Below are 17,572 nucleotides of genomic sequence, written 5' to 3'. Positions count from 1 at the left end.
CGGGTGTCCTGGTCACTCCTTGAGGTGGCATCAAGGATTTCCACGTGGCACCGGGAAACACAAACACAGCAGCACCATGAGAACGCCACCAAAGCGTCCACCCAGCATCCATCCATCATCCATCATCATCCATCCTGCTCCTCTGGCAGCTCCTGGGTCACCCAGGGACTCTCCAGCAGGTGGCACTGGGATCACACATGAGCCCTGTGCAACTGCTGAGAACCACAGGAGTATTTAATCAACACATCCTGGGCTGGGCTGACTGACGGAATCGGAAGGCTCTTATTTTTTTGGTTTAAATTACCCTGAGCCCCTGCTAGACACTGGAAGATGACATTTCTCTCATATCAGCAATACCAGAATGGCCAAAGCAGAGGTGAACAGCTCCAACTAAGGAAAATAATTCAATCTACCACTGTGTACAGGTGGTTTTCAGCCCCCAGCACAACACGGTTTAAAATGAGGATCCAGCCCAAGCTTCACACAATTTCACAATATGCACACAAGGTGCCCTGCAGCCCAGGAAAACCTTCACCAAGTTACAAGCCAAGGAAGAGGACAACACCAGATTATCTCTCTGATTACTGCTAATATTTCTGTCTCAGGGTATCAGCAACAACCTGTGGAGCTGAATCCAGCTCAGTCAAGCAGCAGCTACGGCTGTACCCCTTGCTGCTACCTGGTGACCTTCACAGATGGTCTGCTGGTACCTCTCCGTTTCAGCTCTCAGCTTTACAAACTCATCACTTCTCATTAATGAATTATTGCTCGCTCTGTGCGCTAATTTGAAGAGCCCAATGGAAAAACAACATCTTATTTGTAGACAACCAGAACACAAAGAGGACTAAATTTTTGATATTTCTTACATTTGTAGCATTTTATTTTGCAGCCTTAATATTAGGGTTTTTTTAAGGTTATTACTGATTTATTACATATATTTCAACATGTGAAGGTTCTCTTTAGCCAACCAGTAGAGCTCCTCCTATGATGCTCTTTCAACCACCCCACAGCTCTCCCACAGGTGGCCCTGGTGCTCAACACAGTGATGGAGTCACCATCCCCAGAGGGGTTTAACAGACACAGAGATGAGGTTCTTAGGGACATGATTTAGAGATGGACTTGGCAGTGCTGGGTTAATGGTCAGACCCTCTGATCTTAAAGGTCTTTTTCAAGCTAGTTCTGATATTCTATGGCACTAACTGCTCTGTGCTGCAAATGAAGCCCAACAGGATCCCCCAAAATCTAATGCCCTGGACCCCAGATGAAGTGCCTGACCTAGAGTGGGTGGCACTCACAATGTTTCTGTGTGCAAGTTCACTGTGCCACCCCTCCTCGTTTAATAAAAGCAGCCACACTTGTGTGGAAAACTATTTCCCAAAACACATTTCCTACATTTTTCTCTCTTGTGTTTAGCAACTGAGAACATGAAGATCTAATGTCAGCGCAGCTGTCTTACAGACATGAAGTTAAAACGATTAAAGAAACACTTGGGAAAGGAAGTGAAGAGTGCCGTACCTCCCGAATGTTCTGCTGCTCCATCTCATGCCTCTTGATCATCGTTCTTCTCTTGAAGGAACGGCAGTTTTTGTCATAGTAGAGTCTCTGCTGGCTGAGAAGATGGGCCTCCTCTTCAGCCTGTGTGTGCTGCAGGTTCTCTTTATGTTTGGATATTCTTTCTTGCTTCTCTTTCTTCGGCGTGCTGTGGTCCTCATTCATTTCCTGCATGCACACAGGGGCAAAACCAAGACCTCCCTGAGGATCACAGTGATGCAGGACTTGGAGGACCATCGGTCCTGGCTACTCCTCTGCCATTCCGTTCACAGGGGGAGAAGGCAGGAGAAGAATTCTCTATTAAGTCCCATTTCCCCTCACCACCCATGGATTCAAAGGTTCTGCTCTACAGCAAATTGTGAATGCTCCTCTAGCACCCTTACAGATCATTCTAGAAATGCTGCTAGATGCCAGTTTCCTTGCTGAGAATCTAAATTTGCTTCCAAGCATTTCAGTATCCCTTAAAACCCTGGGCTGGCCCAGCTTTATCAAAACAAAAGTCTAGTTCATGTTCATTCCACACCCCTTCAGCCCTGAAAATGATGGTTTCTTGCCTCTTTAATCTTTTCCTTGCAAAGCTTGTATTGTTTCTTCTGACTTTCTAAAAAGGTCGCCAGGTCTTTCTTTTGCTGAGCCAAAATCTGTTGCTGGAATTTCTTTTCATCTGCTGCAGCTGCCTTTGCCTGCAAGGCACAGAGAGGAGAAAAAAAGGAAGAAAAGAGTGAGGGAACAGGTACTGAACCCAGCACAAATCAGTCTTCTAGTCTTCCGTTGTGCATTTTTGGGGCTGTCACTCTCCCATCACTGTGCTAGACAAAGCCATGGGTGTTCAGCCAAATGAAATCTGCTTGCACAAAGCCCCCATAATGTCCACATACTTTGAGGAGTTTCCTCATGCTTCGTACCTCTCCACCAAAACCACCTCAGCGAGTAAAACCCCCCTACTTTACCACACCACGCATTTCAGAACATGGGTTTTAAGCAGCATTTCCACGGCCTTCTCCTGGAGATGTGGAATGCCCCGGCTCTCTCCCGTCCCCTTGTACAGCTGGAGAGCCCGTGACTCCACTCACCTCTTTCTCCATCACAGCCACTTGCTTCTTGGCCAGCTTCTCCAGCTCAATGGACGAGTTGTTGGCATGCGTCTCCACCTCCTTCTGCAGCTTGAGGCGGTGCTCGTCCATCTCGGCCTTCAACTTGTTTTCCAGGGCGATCAGCTGCTTCTGGTGCTGGCGCCGCATCCGCTTATATCCTGACATCTGTTCCCGCAACTCGTTCTCCTGCTCATGCTCATGGATCTGTCTTGTAACCTGGTGTCGGAAGGGGAAGACGTGCTACATGTTGTTCTTCACAGACAAGATGTCTCCATATTAGCTGCTTACCTGTGAACTAGACCCCACTTTGACGTACTCTTAGAAATTCTTCAGGGAACCCTGTTCCAGGTTTGGGAGGGTGCTATTGTTTAATACCACAAACCAAACCACAAGGTTTCTCTCTCTTGATTTTCACTCCACGCCCCCATCTTTAATAAGAATTTTATGTGTGTTTTCAGTAACACAGCAGAAAAATGTCATGTTATGAATGAAGGAAAGAGCAGGTTATTAATCACTCCAGGAAACACGAGAGGAGATCTGGAAACAACGTCCTGAGGGTGACATGGACTTACAAGATGGCATCCACTCCAAAAACTGTCCCCAACTCATCAATTCTAAGAACTGCCCCAACTCACCCCATCTTTCATTCCTCAAGTCACCATGGTTCCAATTCAGTCCCTCAATCCCATGTTCTGCAACAAGTAGCCTCCTTTGAAATTTCTTCTTAAAATTCAAGAGGATGTCAGTCTGAGCTCATTCCCTACCGGAACTGAAAGTTTTCTAACAAGGGAACACTGTTCTGGAACTGTGTGCTCTTAACAAGATTGATCAGATGGTCTAAGCAGATTTTAAACCCTGCTCAGCTGAAACAAACTCACAAGTTCCACATTCATTTCCATGCCTAAGTGCATCCATGTGAAAGGAGGAGAAAACTCCAGTAAGGTGTGCCAAAAATTCTCAGAAGAAAATGCAAATGGTAACTTCCATTTCAAAAGTGTCCAAGATTGAATTTTTATATATTTTTTATACAGTCCCAGAACTTCACGTATAAGGATTTGCTGGTATTTTATATGATAGTTCCGGGAGCCAAAAGCTGGAGCCATTAGTACACATGCAGAGCTGCAGTCCTTGATTCTGTACAAGGGGACCTCGTACACTTACAATGTAGGAAGTGAAGAGCACAGTCCTCTGAAGCTGATTATTGAAGCTTTATGAACCAACGGGCCTTCCTGCAGCCTGCAAAAGCCCAGCCTTCCCGATGGATTTCTCCAAGAGAAAGAACTGGCACCTGCTACATCCCTGCTGTCACTCCAAGGCTGTTCTCCAGAGATCTTCAAAGAAAGTTCTGACATAGGATGGGACACACCTACAGACCTGAGAAGCAGTGACCAAGAGTGAGCTCCAAACAGGCAAGTTGAGCACCCCAGCTGATGTGTCACCCGAGGCAGACAGGCTGCCAGCACTTGGGAGGGCTGTGAAGAGCAGGTTAGGAAGAGCCTTAAAGCCATCACCTTCAAAGAGATTAACAACAATTCACAGTAAACAGTCACCAAGAAAATGATAGCCAAAGTCCCAACGTAGAAATAAGCCATGAAGGATGAAGCTAGTGGACAGCCTCTGTGTTGTCCAATCCATTCCAAAGACAACCCCGGAGAGAAAATTAAACAACTAATTGCAAAGAAAAGGAAGAACTAGCCTGACTGCGGTGCTGTGTCAGACCCCATCACCAGAAGTGATGATGGTGGGTTCATCACATTAGTGAGGTCAAACATCAACTACGAGGTGAGTGACGCATAAATCACATCCTCCTTCTACAAGGAATTCTGGGATGTTATTTTGAAGATGACTGGATTAAATACATACTTACACCTTATCAATTGGTGTAACATAGCAGCCTTCAAGTGCTTGGGACTAGGTAATGAAACACACCTAAGCCAGATTGCAGGAATATACAAGGTTGTAGAAATGACTACAGAAACACACACACAGTATAAGCCCTGTGTGTTGCTATAGTTCAAAGAATTTGCTTGGTTTTTAATATAACAATGACAGCCATACTTTGCAGAAGTTGGGAAATAGTTGTAGGAACCTGCACATTTCAGTCAAGTTCAGCAAGAACAAGATCTCTGTCAGAAGTTTCCAGGTAACGAAGGTTCCTCTGAGCAGTCATCCAAGTGAATTACGAGAGACGGATGGCAGGCAGACAGGCAAAACCCCAATATGTCATTTACTACGTTCAATGACATATGACTTGCCGAGAACAGACTTGGTCAGGGGCTCGTGGAGAGATGCAACCACCACGCAGCAGCGCAAGATCTTCCTGATGCGCTATTTTTGAGGCCCGGCCTTTCCGCGAGCAGCGGGATGTTCCACGTGGCACACTCGGTTCCAAGAAGCTGGCAGAACAAGGCAAACAGCAAGAGCGCAAGAAAAAGTGGATTTAAGAATCCACCAGCAACTTTGTCAGTCTCCCCTTTGGTCTGATCTCTGATGGGATTTAGAACGTGCACTTGTTTATTTACAGCAAAAATCACTGCACTTCTTTATTTTTTGCTGCTTCTGTGCACCCCATTTCCAGTTTTGCTCAGCTTGTGTCTATCAGGACATGAATTCCATCGCTGAAAGACTTTGCGTTATGTCTGCGATATTTATCCGCAACAAGAGGATGTAATTACTAATTATACCACTAGCTGATAAAGCCTTCTAGTCACAGCAGAAGATGAAACTTTAAAAAGTCAGAGGAAAACAAAAGCAGCATTTCATTCCTGAAGAGAGAACAGTAGACTTGGTGGACATTTTGTAGATGTAATGTCTGCATGCTCATGCTAAAGAACTAATTTATGACTGTAATCTCTAATTGAAACCAACACTCTTCAGAATTCTGCCTTCGAAGACAAGGTCTCCAAAAGGTGATTTCAGAGCACGGAAGAAAATTGGAAGAAAATAACTTCAGTTACTGAATATGACCATTCAGTACCAGAGAAATCCTTCAGACTAAGCATATCAACGCATGAGTGAAGGATTATGGTTTTAAAAATGAGGCCCCTAAAGAACAAACAGCATGAGCAACCATTTTAAAAAGAGAATTTGGGGAAGTTCCAGTAATCACCTTCCTGGTGTTCTTAGACAAAGGCACTTGGAACTTTACAAAGTATTGCACGAACATAATCCCACAGATTATGACGGGAAAAAATATGCCAAGCTAATTGGTCACTGCCAAATTTGATCTCCACATAACCAGAAAACGTCAGGATCCTCTAAAGCAAGAAACTGCAGTTTCCTGAAGCTCCATCTGCAGCAGGCAATAATCAATCAGGTCATCAGCAGAACCAAAAAACCTGCATAAACCAGAACAGCTTTTATTAAGGTGTGACATTTTCTCAGTTTCTTATCTCTCTGTATCTTTGGCACACGCAGAACTGAGAAGAGAGATGCTTTTTCCAACCTACTCCCACAGGCAGTTCACTTGCCATAAAAATCCAAACTTTCTCTCGTTCACCCCTCCAAGATTCTTGCCTTACATAAGGAAGTTGGGCTCACAACTTCTCCTCCAAACCAGCAGCTCTTTACAGTTCCTTTTCCTACATTTTTTTTTAACCAAGATACTGAAGACTCTCCTCAAGGACAGTTACTCTCACCTCTCAATAACCAGATGAAGTATTGAGCTCCTCTTTGCTGCATGAGGTAGAACAGAGACCAAGACACTGCCAGCAGCCTCTCACAGCGAGAGAAGAACTTTGAGATGAGTCCATTAGGAGACACTCAACCATCTGGAATAAAATGTCATTGCTTCGGCAGATGAGGGTGCAAGAGAACAGCCCTTGTGTAAACGTACCTGGTTTTGGAGCCAGACTGCCCTGGTGTCAGGTTCATGGCCACATCCAGAGAAGCCTATTCACACCTACCCAGGTATCTGGCTTCAGATGAGATCACACAATTCTTTTGCTGGCGTTTGGATTTCAAAGAGAAAGCCAAGGCCTTCGGTAGACTTCACATCACCTCATCCTCCTATGAAGCTTTAACTATTAGATCTTTTCATTTGGAAACTGTAAAAGCAGCTATTGAGGAAACGCGTAAGCCAGTGAGAAGTTAAAGGGTCAAGCATAAAAGACATCCAGAAATGCAGATCGATGCATCTCTGCACATATTTAAAAGACACCTTTCACTTGGAAATCTTGATAGGTGTAGCCTTATCAACACACACAACCTCTACCCTTCTTTTCAAACAGCAGCTTTCTGAGCTTCAAGGCATAGAGTTCTAGTTGTAACTTTTAATTTCTGCATCGCTGCTGTCTACAAAATAATGTGGAGATGTAGAAGGTACCTGATCTCCATTTCAGGTACTAACTTCCACCGCAACAGCGGAAGTATACAGCCTCTTTTCTACCACTGTTCCAAGTGAGTGATGGTTACTGTTGCCACAGGAATGTCATACCAAAAAAATGTGGCCTACGCAATGACCAAGGAGAAAAGTGGCCTAGGAAAGAGTGACTCAAAATTGTTGCTTGAATGATGACCAAAGGTAAGCTCCTTCAGCTTTCTTAACCACATTTGTTCATTTTTTCATTATTTTTTTTTTTAAACATGAGTAATATCAAAGCATCAGTGAAAGACTAGAAAGGTACATTCACAGCCTGTTTCTTTGTGCATAGCCCATTTCAGTGTTGTATTTGAAGTCTGTTCAGTTCCCTTCTTATTCACGTGATGCTCTCGCAGAGCAGCAGGGCAGGGGAATCATTCTTAAAATCCCTAGGACACGTGGAGCACAGAGCTGTCTAATGCAGTTCTGCTGAGACCCACTGCACTTAGTGGAACTACTTGAGCTTGTTTTTGCAAAGAGACCCAACTTCCACATGGAGAACATCTCCATAAAGTTGCCCTCCTCTCTTGTCAGGTGGTAGCGTTCAGCAAATCCCCCAAGCAGAAGTTTTTACACCCAAAAGTATCACCCTACATTACTGAGTCTGGGGTCAGAACTCCTGTTTTCCGATTCTCTGCGATACAGGCCACCCAGCCCTCTGAACTGCATAACCTCTCCATGCCCAGTGCTGAGAAACCAACTGGTGGTCGGCAGCAGTGATGGGGGGAACCATCGAACCATGTTGGTTTGCTTCATTTTTAACACTGTGACATCTGGAGGGTCCATTCACACAGGATTCAATTTTAAGGTACCGCTGAAGGAGTAAATTAACATGAGAGATTAAGAGAGTCTGAACTTCTGGTTTCACACTATAAATATCAGACACGTCTAGGGCACTGTCCCCGTACCAGCTACACGCTATTTAAGCAGGAGACGAGGGGTTGTGTACAAGAGGTGTGTTCCCTTGGCCCGAGGAGCAGCAGCATTCGGCACCACCACTCACTACCACCATCCAGCCGCTGAGCGAGGGCGCGGTGACAGAGCGTGTGACAGCCACGCCGGCCCTTCAAACCCTGGCACACACGCTCCTGTTCTTCACGTTCTGGGCAATATATTTTTTTTCCTCTAGATTTCCATTTTGGAACATGAAGAAGGGGGAATGAAAGATTATTAAAGGGAAAGCTCATCACAAGGCGAACTGAAATTAAATATTTCTTTTGTAAAGACAGGGAAACTTCTCCCCTATCATGTAACCTCAGAACCTGAGGACACGGTCACAACTCCTGTAGTACCAGGGTGCTGCTTTGGGAACTTCCCTCTATACTGGGAATGGCATACGTGTGCGTACGATGGGGACAACAAAGCTTTTGCATGACACAGGCTACCATGTGCTTTTCCAAAGGTCTGCTGGCTAACACAGTGAGCTCATGGGGGCTCCTCTGTCCCCCAAAAGAGACTGTACTGCTCACCCCAAGCGTGCAGCCTAAGCCTCCCAGCATGAGCCCAGACACACTCTGTATCACAGCATGTTCCACAGAAAATAAACAAAGTTCTTCAAAAAAGCCCACCATCTTCCTCACCCAGTATGAATTTTATCTTTATCACTGTTTGGTCACTGAAGCAGAGAGATTTAGCAAATCCAAGTGACCAAGGAATTAAAGCAGAGTCCCAGCCCCACAGGAGGCTGCCATGGGATTTAGGAGTGACCTTGGGACATGAGTTGTGCTCTCCGGAGCTCGGAGGGCTGGCAAGACCTCACAGTCCGCACCCTCACACCGTATCCTCAGCTCCCCGGGGGCCCTTGCCATGCGACACCTTCCAGCCACCCAGGTAGCCCAGAGCTGACATGTTCAATAGGGATGGGAGTTACAGACCCTGCTGCTGAAGGCAGGACAGAAAGAGCAGCAGCTCCCCATGGGGAGAAAAAGAATACGAATATATTCACCACACATATTTATCAATCAGATTGTATACGTTTGGAGTATGATACTTGAGTCATTCATCACTTCTTCCCTCCAGCCAAGCTAACTGGTTCCTACTTTTATTTGCTCAGTGCAGGCAATAGTGCTGGCGCTCTGCTGGGTGCAGGCACACACATACACAGGAAAAATCCACAAGGCAGAGGGTCTCCAGACTAGAGGTCCCACCTGCGCCAGGTGTGCTGCATGAAGTCCTCTAGTGCACACATTTCTAGGTCACTCTTGAAATGGGGGGAGAGAAGGGAGGGAAGGGCCAGCAGGGGACACCGGCTTGGGGAGCACTCGGGGTACAACCACCCAGAAGTGAACCTGCAAAAGATGGAACTCGGATGCTCCCCTCAAATGTCAGTCCATGAAGAAGCATCTGGCCAGAGATCTGAATGCCACAGCATCATCTGAGATTTTAACAGCAGCAGGAAACCACCACTCGGAATAAGAAAAATTGGCTACGGGCTGTGCTGCTGCTTTTTCGCTCTACTCACAACCTCTGGCTGTGGTCACACACACACGCTGTGTCTTGTGCATGCAGGAATGGGAAGCGATTCGGGGGATCGAGAAATGGTGGTGTAGAAGGACCCCACCGATCAGGCAGGGTAAAACACGAAGGGGAGGGCTCGCTGGTGTAATTTCGGGGTTGGTCTAGGATGATGTCATAGCACTGAGCGAGTGCTATGGCCAAACAGTGGGTACTTCCCAGCGCTCCCCATCTGTCTGACCTCTAATACCATCGGGCTGAAATATTTAAGATGACATTTATTTTCGCTTTAAAAGGCCATTTTTCATTCCTCTCCCTCCAAAAGGCTGCGAGGGACCGCAGCCCCGTTTGGATGCGAGGTGGGGGAGGCGGCACGAGAACTAACTCTTCCGGCACACACCCCTTTCCCTACTACAAAGGCACCCACAGCAATCACATTTGCAATAGTACAAATCTTGATGGATTCACCCCATCCCCCTCCTCTTTGTGAGCCCTCTCCGTTATCGCAGCCCGGCAATCCTTCCTAGGGATCAAGCTGGAAAATGCAGTCACGGCACAGTTGCTTGAAATAAATGAATGAATGAAAAAACAGGCAGCGGCTCAGCCGGGGAGCAGCAACCTTATTGTTTCCAAAGCCATCTGCATCTCCGTAGCATTAAAGCATATTTCACACAAGCATATATATATAGACTTTATGCACATGCAAATAAACATATTAACAAAAGAGACAGGTGGGAAAGGGGGGGGAGGGAGGGGAGGAAATCTGAGATTATATTAAGTTCATCCAGGAAAGTGGCTTATTTCCCATATACTAGAAATATATGCAGAAATTAAATATATCCTACATTTTACATCTCACACACAGAGCTAAAATATCTTTCAGTGCAATATCTAGTTGCTATGCCAACAACAAATACAAAATAAAACACGGGAGAGGAGAAAGAGAGAAAAATCCTGACCCCTTTGCCGAGGGAGAGGGGGAGAGGGGAGGTGGGGTGGGGTGGCCGCTTACCAAAGATGCTGATTTGATTGTGGCAAAGCGCTCTCGGTTCCGGTAGTGGAGGGCCTGATTCTGCACAGACTGGGTAGGCCGCACCTCAGGCCTGCGATCCCTGTGGCCCACCTCATCCCTTATAAATACATGATCCTGCAGAAACGGATAAAAAGAAGGAGAAAGTCCGGCTGCGCTCTCCCCGCGGCGGCTGCCTGTCTCTCACCCCGCTGGCTGCACAGGCGCGGCTGTAGGAGAGGCATAGTGCAGCTCTGCCAGCCCCGGCAGCTCCCACCGTACTAAATGAATAAGCAACACATTGCAGGCTGGGGTTCGGCACGTCAGCTGATCACTAGCGGGATGCCTGCTCAATCCTGCCTGGGATTGGGGTTTTTTATTTTTTTCTTTTAAAGCTCCGGTATTATATATATGTGCAAAAAAAAAAAAAAGAGTCAAAAGCACAAAGCGAAGCTGAGCGATGGGGCTCCTCGGAAAGGTCGGGTTCAAGCGCTGCAAGCCAGCAATCCCATTAAAAACGTGATTTCCATGTGCAGCAGAGAAGATGCTGTTCCCTTTTAACACAGGAGCAACATTTTGCCTCGTTCCCTTTGCTTCGTCCTCGGCGGGGTTTCTTTGTCTCTCGTTCACTATCTGCTGCGGGGGACCAGCATCCTGGCTAAAGGCAGGGCAGGCTGGAGAGGACCAGGACAGCTGTGGCTGCTCGGGGATCCTGCTTTCCAGTCATGATCCTGCACAGTTCTAGCACTTTCTCTCCACAGCCCACAGAGGATTTTTTTTTTTTTTCCTTTTAAAGCAACAGCTCACAGGTTTTAGCGCAAATGGTTCCCGGTGCAACCTCCCTCTTGTTCGCTTGGCAAGGCTTCGCGTCTGTGAAACGGCGCCCGCAAGTTTTGCAACAGAACAAAGCTCTCGTTAAGCGAATAGAGGAGAGACCCTAATCAGAAAGGCTGGTGAAAAACATCACCGCAATCTTGTTAATTGAAATGGTGACTTTCAAAAGTCAGCGCAGCCTTTGGGACACCAGGCACGTCCCACTGCCACCCAGCCCAGCTCCATGGGACAGCAGGTGGCATTGGCACGTCTGCCACGCTGACATCCACCACAGGTCCACGACTCTCATCCTCAATCTCCATTTCCTAAAAAACTCAATGGAAAACTGAGACTGTTCCTACACTAAACCAAGTCTCTAACTGTTGGGGTGCACAATAAAGGCTGCAAGCACCTAGGCCAAAAGGTAAGTAAAAGATGCCAACCCTTGCAGAGTGCAGCGGGTGTCTGCAGGAGAGCAGCAGCTTTAGCACCCTGCCGTGCCAGAGCAGACACCGGTGAGGTCTGAAAGCCGCATGGTGAGAAACCAGCATCTCCACCACGATGCTGCTCTCGCGCTGACGCTCCTTTCCTGCGCTGCAGACACTTGTGTCCCTCTCTGATGTCCTCTAGTTCTAGCTGCTTCTAGTTCGGATCCACGCACATTCAGCTGCTTTCAATATGATTCTGTAAATGATTTCAAGCAAAAGCCAAACAAGTACAGAAAAATTGATATAAAAAGCTGAACAACACATTGATAATCTTCTCATACCCTCCATTTTGAGTGTTTCCACTCCATGCTCACCTTTCACTTGCCTTTGCACAGCGAGAGCACAACGGCCAAGACCATCACAGAACCAAACCCGCACTGGCTCCTCTGTACCCACCCACGGGAGGCAGAACAAGCTCAATCAGTCAACAAGGACAGTCCTCCATCGAAGCAGCAGGACTACAGAGCGTAAGCAGAAGTTGCAGTTTCATTTTTCACTGGTCATCCACAGGACTTTTTGTTGCAGTGTGTTAACAGGGGAAGGCAAGTGTTGCAAAAAGGCGATTACTGGCCATTGGGCTGATAACCAGTTTTCGACTTGTGCGTGTTTGTGTGACAGGCAAGGCTCTCTGACTTGCTTTCCCGCAAAAGGTGTGTCTTAGGCTCTAGAAGAGTCACACCAAAAAACCTCTTGATCAAACAACTTCTTACGGGTTCAAACTGGAGAACCACATATACAAAATAAAGCCGAATAGAAGTGTCCTGTGGTAAAGACCTACACAAAACTTACCCATCTGAACCACAGAGGACTGAAGAGAACTGGAAGTACACAGGAGCTGCTATTCCTCTACTGCAGCTATGAAATTAAGGTGGAAACAGGCCAAATATTACCCATGATCATACACAAAGGCTGCAGCAGCACATGTGAATGAACAAGGTTCTGAAGGTCTGCTGGCAACACCCCAATCCCTGCACCACCTTCCCTCTCTCCGTTACATGACTATGCCATGACTATGACAAGTTGAAGTTATAATTACTTCTTATATGGAAAAATTAATCTGTGGGTTACTTTCTGTTACTCAAGAGGTGGATTCTTAGAGGGCAGAATGTCATCCTGGTCTTGTTTTACAGGACTTCTGCTTACTTCAGGGCACGTAAGACACTCAGAGCAGAATATAATTGTCCTACAGGAATGTGAATTAACTGCATTCACCATTTCAAATAGAGGAAATGGGAGAATTCCTTCGCAACTGAGCCTGCAAAAGGACCAGCTTCAAGTGGACAGAAAACTGGGTGGTTGTCCTTGGCGCCCCTTAACCTGGCATCTGAGGCTTCTGCATCTGGCGGGCAACCGCCTTTGACTCCGATATAAGCCCCTGGAACCTTAACAGGCAAAACATTTATCAGGAAAGCTGTCACGCTACCAGAAATAAAATCATTTGACATGAAGAGTTACCCAATCTAGCACAGAGACTGCTAGTAAACAGAGACCTGTAAGACAAAGAAGAGTCTCCGTATCTCCACCAACCTTACTCAACAGCGTGACTGATGGCTGCTACCAAACTTCTACCTACAAACCCAGAAAACAGATTTCTGCTCTTCTTATTCTATTTTCTTCTCCCAAAAGTTTGCTCAGAGAATCAGCAATCACAGCTCCTTGCAGATGTTGGCACAAATCAGGAACTTCTGTTTCAAACTTTCAGCTCCAGATTGGTTGGAAACAAAGATCCAAAACCGGCACCTCAGCTCAAGTTACTCAGTCAGTAAAATGTGATTGAAAACGCCCCAGAAACTCATCAAGTTTGGGTCAGGGTATCTCTCAGCCCTAAATCTGCAGTTTGAACACTGGTTTGTTTTTTTCAAGTAATGTAACTTCCCTGCGTATTTCACTTTCCATCTGTTTTCTGTGTTTATTGCAATATTTGCCTTATGGATGTAACTTCAGACATCAAACCGTTAAAAACCTTTTTAGGATCAATAATCTAGAATCTTCAGTTTCCTACTCAAGAAATCATTTGTTCTTCTGACCGTGTTATCTGCTACATAAACAATTTTGAGGCTGATCACAACAAATGGGGCTATTTGGCAAAAAACCCCTCCAACATTTCTATAGTATCTGACCAGAGCTTCCAGTTACTTAAATGATGCTAAAGAGCAAGTGTCTCAAAACCAATGAAAAAACCCAAAGGGCACGTTACTAACAGTACTTTCATTTTATGTTCAAGGTATTCTGACTAGACTCCTTCCTGATAACACTTAACAATTACACTGATCAGGTATTCTTTTGGTTTTAGAGAACGATGTGGCTTGTTAAAAGCGCTACGGGAAAAACACCCCACAGAAACACATTGCTACAACAAAACTTCGCAGGTGAGTACAATACCTGCTCAGAAGACATTTGGAACAACCGAAGTACAGAAGCAAACAGAAAACTACTCAGTAGGTAGATAGGAGTGGATTTTTTTCCTATAGAAATCAATGAGAATTTTGCCTCAGATTTTAATCACAGCAAAACTGGGCAGACAGATCTATAAATTGCATTTGATATTTACACTGTTTTCAGTATACCACATTGTCAAATGGTCAAACCAACCCCTGCACTGACAAAGCATCAAACACAAGAATTAACAGCCTAAAGCTGAAACATCCAAACTTTTGCCTCAAAAGGAACGTTCACTTGCACGCTGCATTTTTGGTTACGCACACCAAACACAAACCTTCCCAAGCACTGTTTGCACAAGAGGATTCACTACCTGGAAAGGACAGCCTGTCTCCCAGATGAACAGGAGCTGTAGGAAGGTCCTGAATGGAATTGCAGCAAATCCCTTCCTTCTAAGAATTTAAAGAGCAAGGAAAACAGTGTGCCGCAATTAATTTTAATACACTGCACTGAAAGCCTTGATATCTAGAGAGGTTTAAGTATCAAGAGTCTTTCAAGAAAGGCTTCATGTCACCAGCCTGCTTGACACGATTCCAGAGGCGGTCACCACTGCTGGCACGTGCGAGCCAACACTCAGCAAGTCGCTACCTAAATATCCTTTACATCTCATCAAAACAACATCTTTTCCAAGTATGAATCATAAATCTTGATATGTAGGAAAACACTCTCAGCTTTGCCTCAGCTCCATCCGTGAATTCTGCATACTAACCATGGCAGTTACAGGCAACACGTACAGGTTAATTCAATGGATTTGGAAAGTCACTCAATTTGCAGCAGTTATTACAGATGTATGTTTATTACAGACACTGAGCAAGAATTTGTGGTGATCAACTACGAACATCGCCTTTGCTTCCTTTTGTTATAAACCAGATTTTAATCAGAAGATTTCCCTGACGTTTTTATCGCCCAAGTTTGTTCTTCATAAGCACTGATGATTTTAAGGTTGAAGTAAATAACAGCAACAACTCTGTATTGCAGTCGAACAACGCAATACTGTACTGGCTTTTTGTTTAGATTAAAAGAGAACAACCTTTTTTACTATTATAAAGTTTGATGGAAATAAAACAATAGCATGTGGGAGCATTCTAAATCCTACCACTTGGCACATTAATCTAGGACAACAAAATAACATTTCTGGGAAGCCACGTGTACACATGCTGACATATACCAGCAGTGGAAAAAAGCAGATGACAAATTACCTATGATGCATCAACTGTTCTTAGAGAGCCAAAATCTTCATTCTCATTTTAAAATGAATTAACTGATGCCTATCTGCTATTAAAATCTGGGTTACATGTCTTTGAGGCACAGTGTATTTGGAGTTTAACTCCCTGTCCCATTTTGCCTTTTGTTTGGTGCTCTCAGGTACAATTGGGTTTGCATTAGAGCTGTCATTTACTCTTCAACTCCCAACCTGTGCAGCTGAACAACTGAATTAGGTCCCAACAGGGGATGGACACAAGAATGTGTATCCATAGGTAAGATGATCCTCGGATGGAGAAGCACAGTGATGTTAACTGCTTTCAAAAGAGACACATTAGAAAAGCAGAACTCACTGATGATATTGTGAGTTATGCGGAGGAGGTCACCAGTCCACAACGTGCAATGGGGAAGGAAAAAGCTCCTAGCAGGACAGCTCAACCAGGCTGGACACCTGAATTTCCGGCAAAGCATTTGCTGGTGGTTCAGGCATAACCCTGAGGAAGCAGTCCTGGAGCCCAGTGATGGACCGAGAGCCCAGCAAGGGAAGATGCAGCTTCCTGCTGGAGCAGCAGACATTATTGCCATTTTTCCCTCTCAGGAGTTCAGGACACAGCTATAAACTAAGAGATACAAAAAAGCCAAACATTCAATTATGGCTTTTTATTCTTATTTTATTCCTGTGCAGTGATTTTTCTTCCAATCTACAAGTTCTACTCTGCCAACAGGTGGGAATCACCTTTGTTCTAAGCAGAGCTTTAGAAACATGGAGCTCCACTGCTGTCCCGAAGCTTTTGTATTGTGGAAGGGGTGAGGCTGCGCCTGCTTTTCAAGGAGGATTTATCACAAGCACTATTCTCCACCAGGTAAAACCCAAACATCTCGGCTATCATGAACATAGCTGGCGAAAATTAACGTGATCAGAAGCTGATCGCTTCAATTATCTTGTGATCACAAAATATTTCTGGAAGTTCCAACCAACTAATAGCTCTTAAAAAAAAAAGTTGTTTACAAGTGCTTTTACTACATCAGCCTGTTTCTTATGCTTTGCCTCCACCTCAGAGTAACTGACCACAGTTCAGATGCCAGGAGTGCTGATGGGGATGCTCCAAGCTCCTCCCAGCCCAGTGCTACACAGGTGATGTAGCCAGAGCCTGAGGTCTGCTCCTGATTTACACCAAGTAGCTGCCACTCCAGACGGGCTCGTCACACCAAGCAGCGCCGTGGAGCACGGAAGGATGGGAACTGTATTTCACACGTGACCACAGATGTTTTCATGCTACATTTTACAATTGCACATGACATTCTGGAGCTGTGGTCCAAAGAAATCAAAAGGCCTCTGACACCTAGAGTTTTGAGCTTTAGAAAATACCAACAGTGGAGGCAATTTTGCCATCCTGGTCACTTTATGCAGTCTGGTACATCTGGAGGTTGTTAATTAACGCATTTGTGGAATACCATAATTGTACATACCACTTTGATTTGACCTGTGTGAAAACAGTTTCATACGTAACCCTATGCCCACATAATGGAGACAGCTGGCTAATTATGTTCATCAGTATTTTCTTTTTAGCCTTTAAAGGCTGATTAAATGCAAAACAAAAGCTTAATTTAAACTTGAACCCCAGGTTCTTTGCATTTTGTTTGTGATTAGGCTGGAGTGTTACCCAACTGGGCACTCTCTACTTCTTACCTCATAGAACAAACCCAAGGTGCATGGATCAGCTTCACAGTTCACTGAAATACAACTAAAGCAAGCACAAAGTGAAGTTTCTTCAGACTAAGTAAATCTACCTTGAAAATAGAGTGGGATGGATGTATATAAACCCTTGGCAATGTCCTGCCTCAATTTTCATCTTTCCACGTGTATTAATACATATAAAATACACACATGAAGCAGTTTTCCATTTAAAATTACCTTCCCCAAAGTAGCAAGGAATGAAAAAAAAAAACGCACTAAATTAAAACAATATATTTGCAGACCGGAATATGTTCTGCTACACGTAGTCTAAGTTCATGTTACACATATGTACAGTGGAAGATAACATTTCCCAATTGAGAAGGTACCCACTTCAATGCAAGAATCAGTAACCACAGCCAATTGTTACCTATTTCATAAATACCATTAGTGCAGACTTGGGTTTTGTGCTTCCAAAATGACCCC

General features: G+C 45.1%; 1 protein-coding gene across 10 annotated transcripts in view; it reads right to left on the bottom strand.

Moving 5' to 3' along the window:
• The window catches only part of TAOK3 (TAO kinase 3), an 83,327-nt gene that overhangs the window by 3,547 nt on the left and 62,208 nt on the right, over positions 1-17,572 (bottom strand). For all 10 annotated transcript variants that reach the window (XM_065033813.1, XM_065033809.1, XM_065033816.1 and 7 more), the window contains 4 exons: positions 10,472-10,606; positions 2,625-2,861; positions 2,106-2,234; positions 1,516-1,719 (listed from right to left, as the gene is read on the bottom strand). In XM_065033813.1, the coding sequence (XP_064889885.1) occupies positions 1,516-1,719; positions 2,106-2,234; positions 2,625-2,861; positions 10,472-10,606 (705 nt within the window). The remainder of the gene's footprint in view (positions 1-1,515; positions 1,720-2,105; positions 2,235-2,624; positions 2,862-10,471; positions 10,607-17,572) is intronic.

The sequence above is a fragment of the Columba livia genome, chromosome 17, assembly GCF_036013475.1.
Source record: "Columba livia isolate bColLiv1 breed racing homer chromosome 17, bColLiv1.pat.W.v2, whole genome shotgun sequence".
Lineage (NCBI taxonomy): Eukaryota > Metazoa > Chordata > Aves > Columbiformes > Columbidae > Columba > Columba livia.
This window is presented reverse-complemented; position numbering and strand designations above follow the sequence as displayed.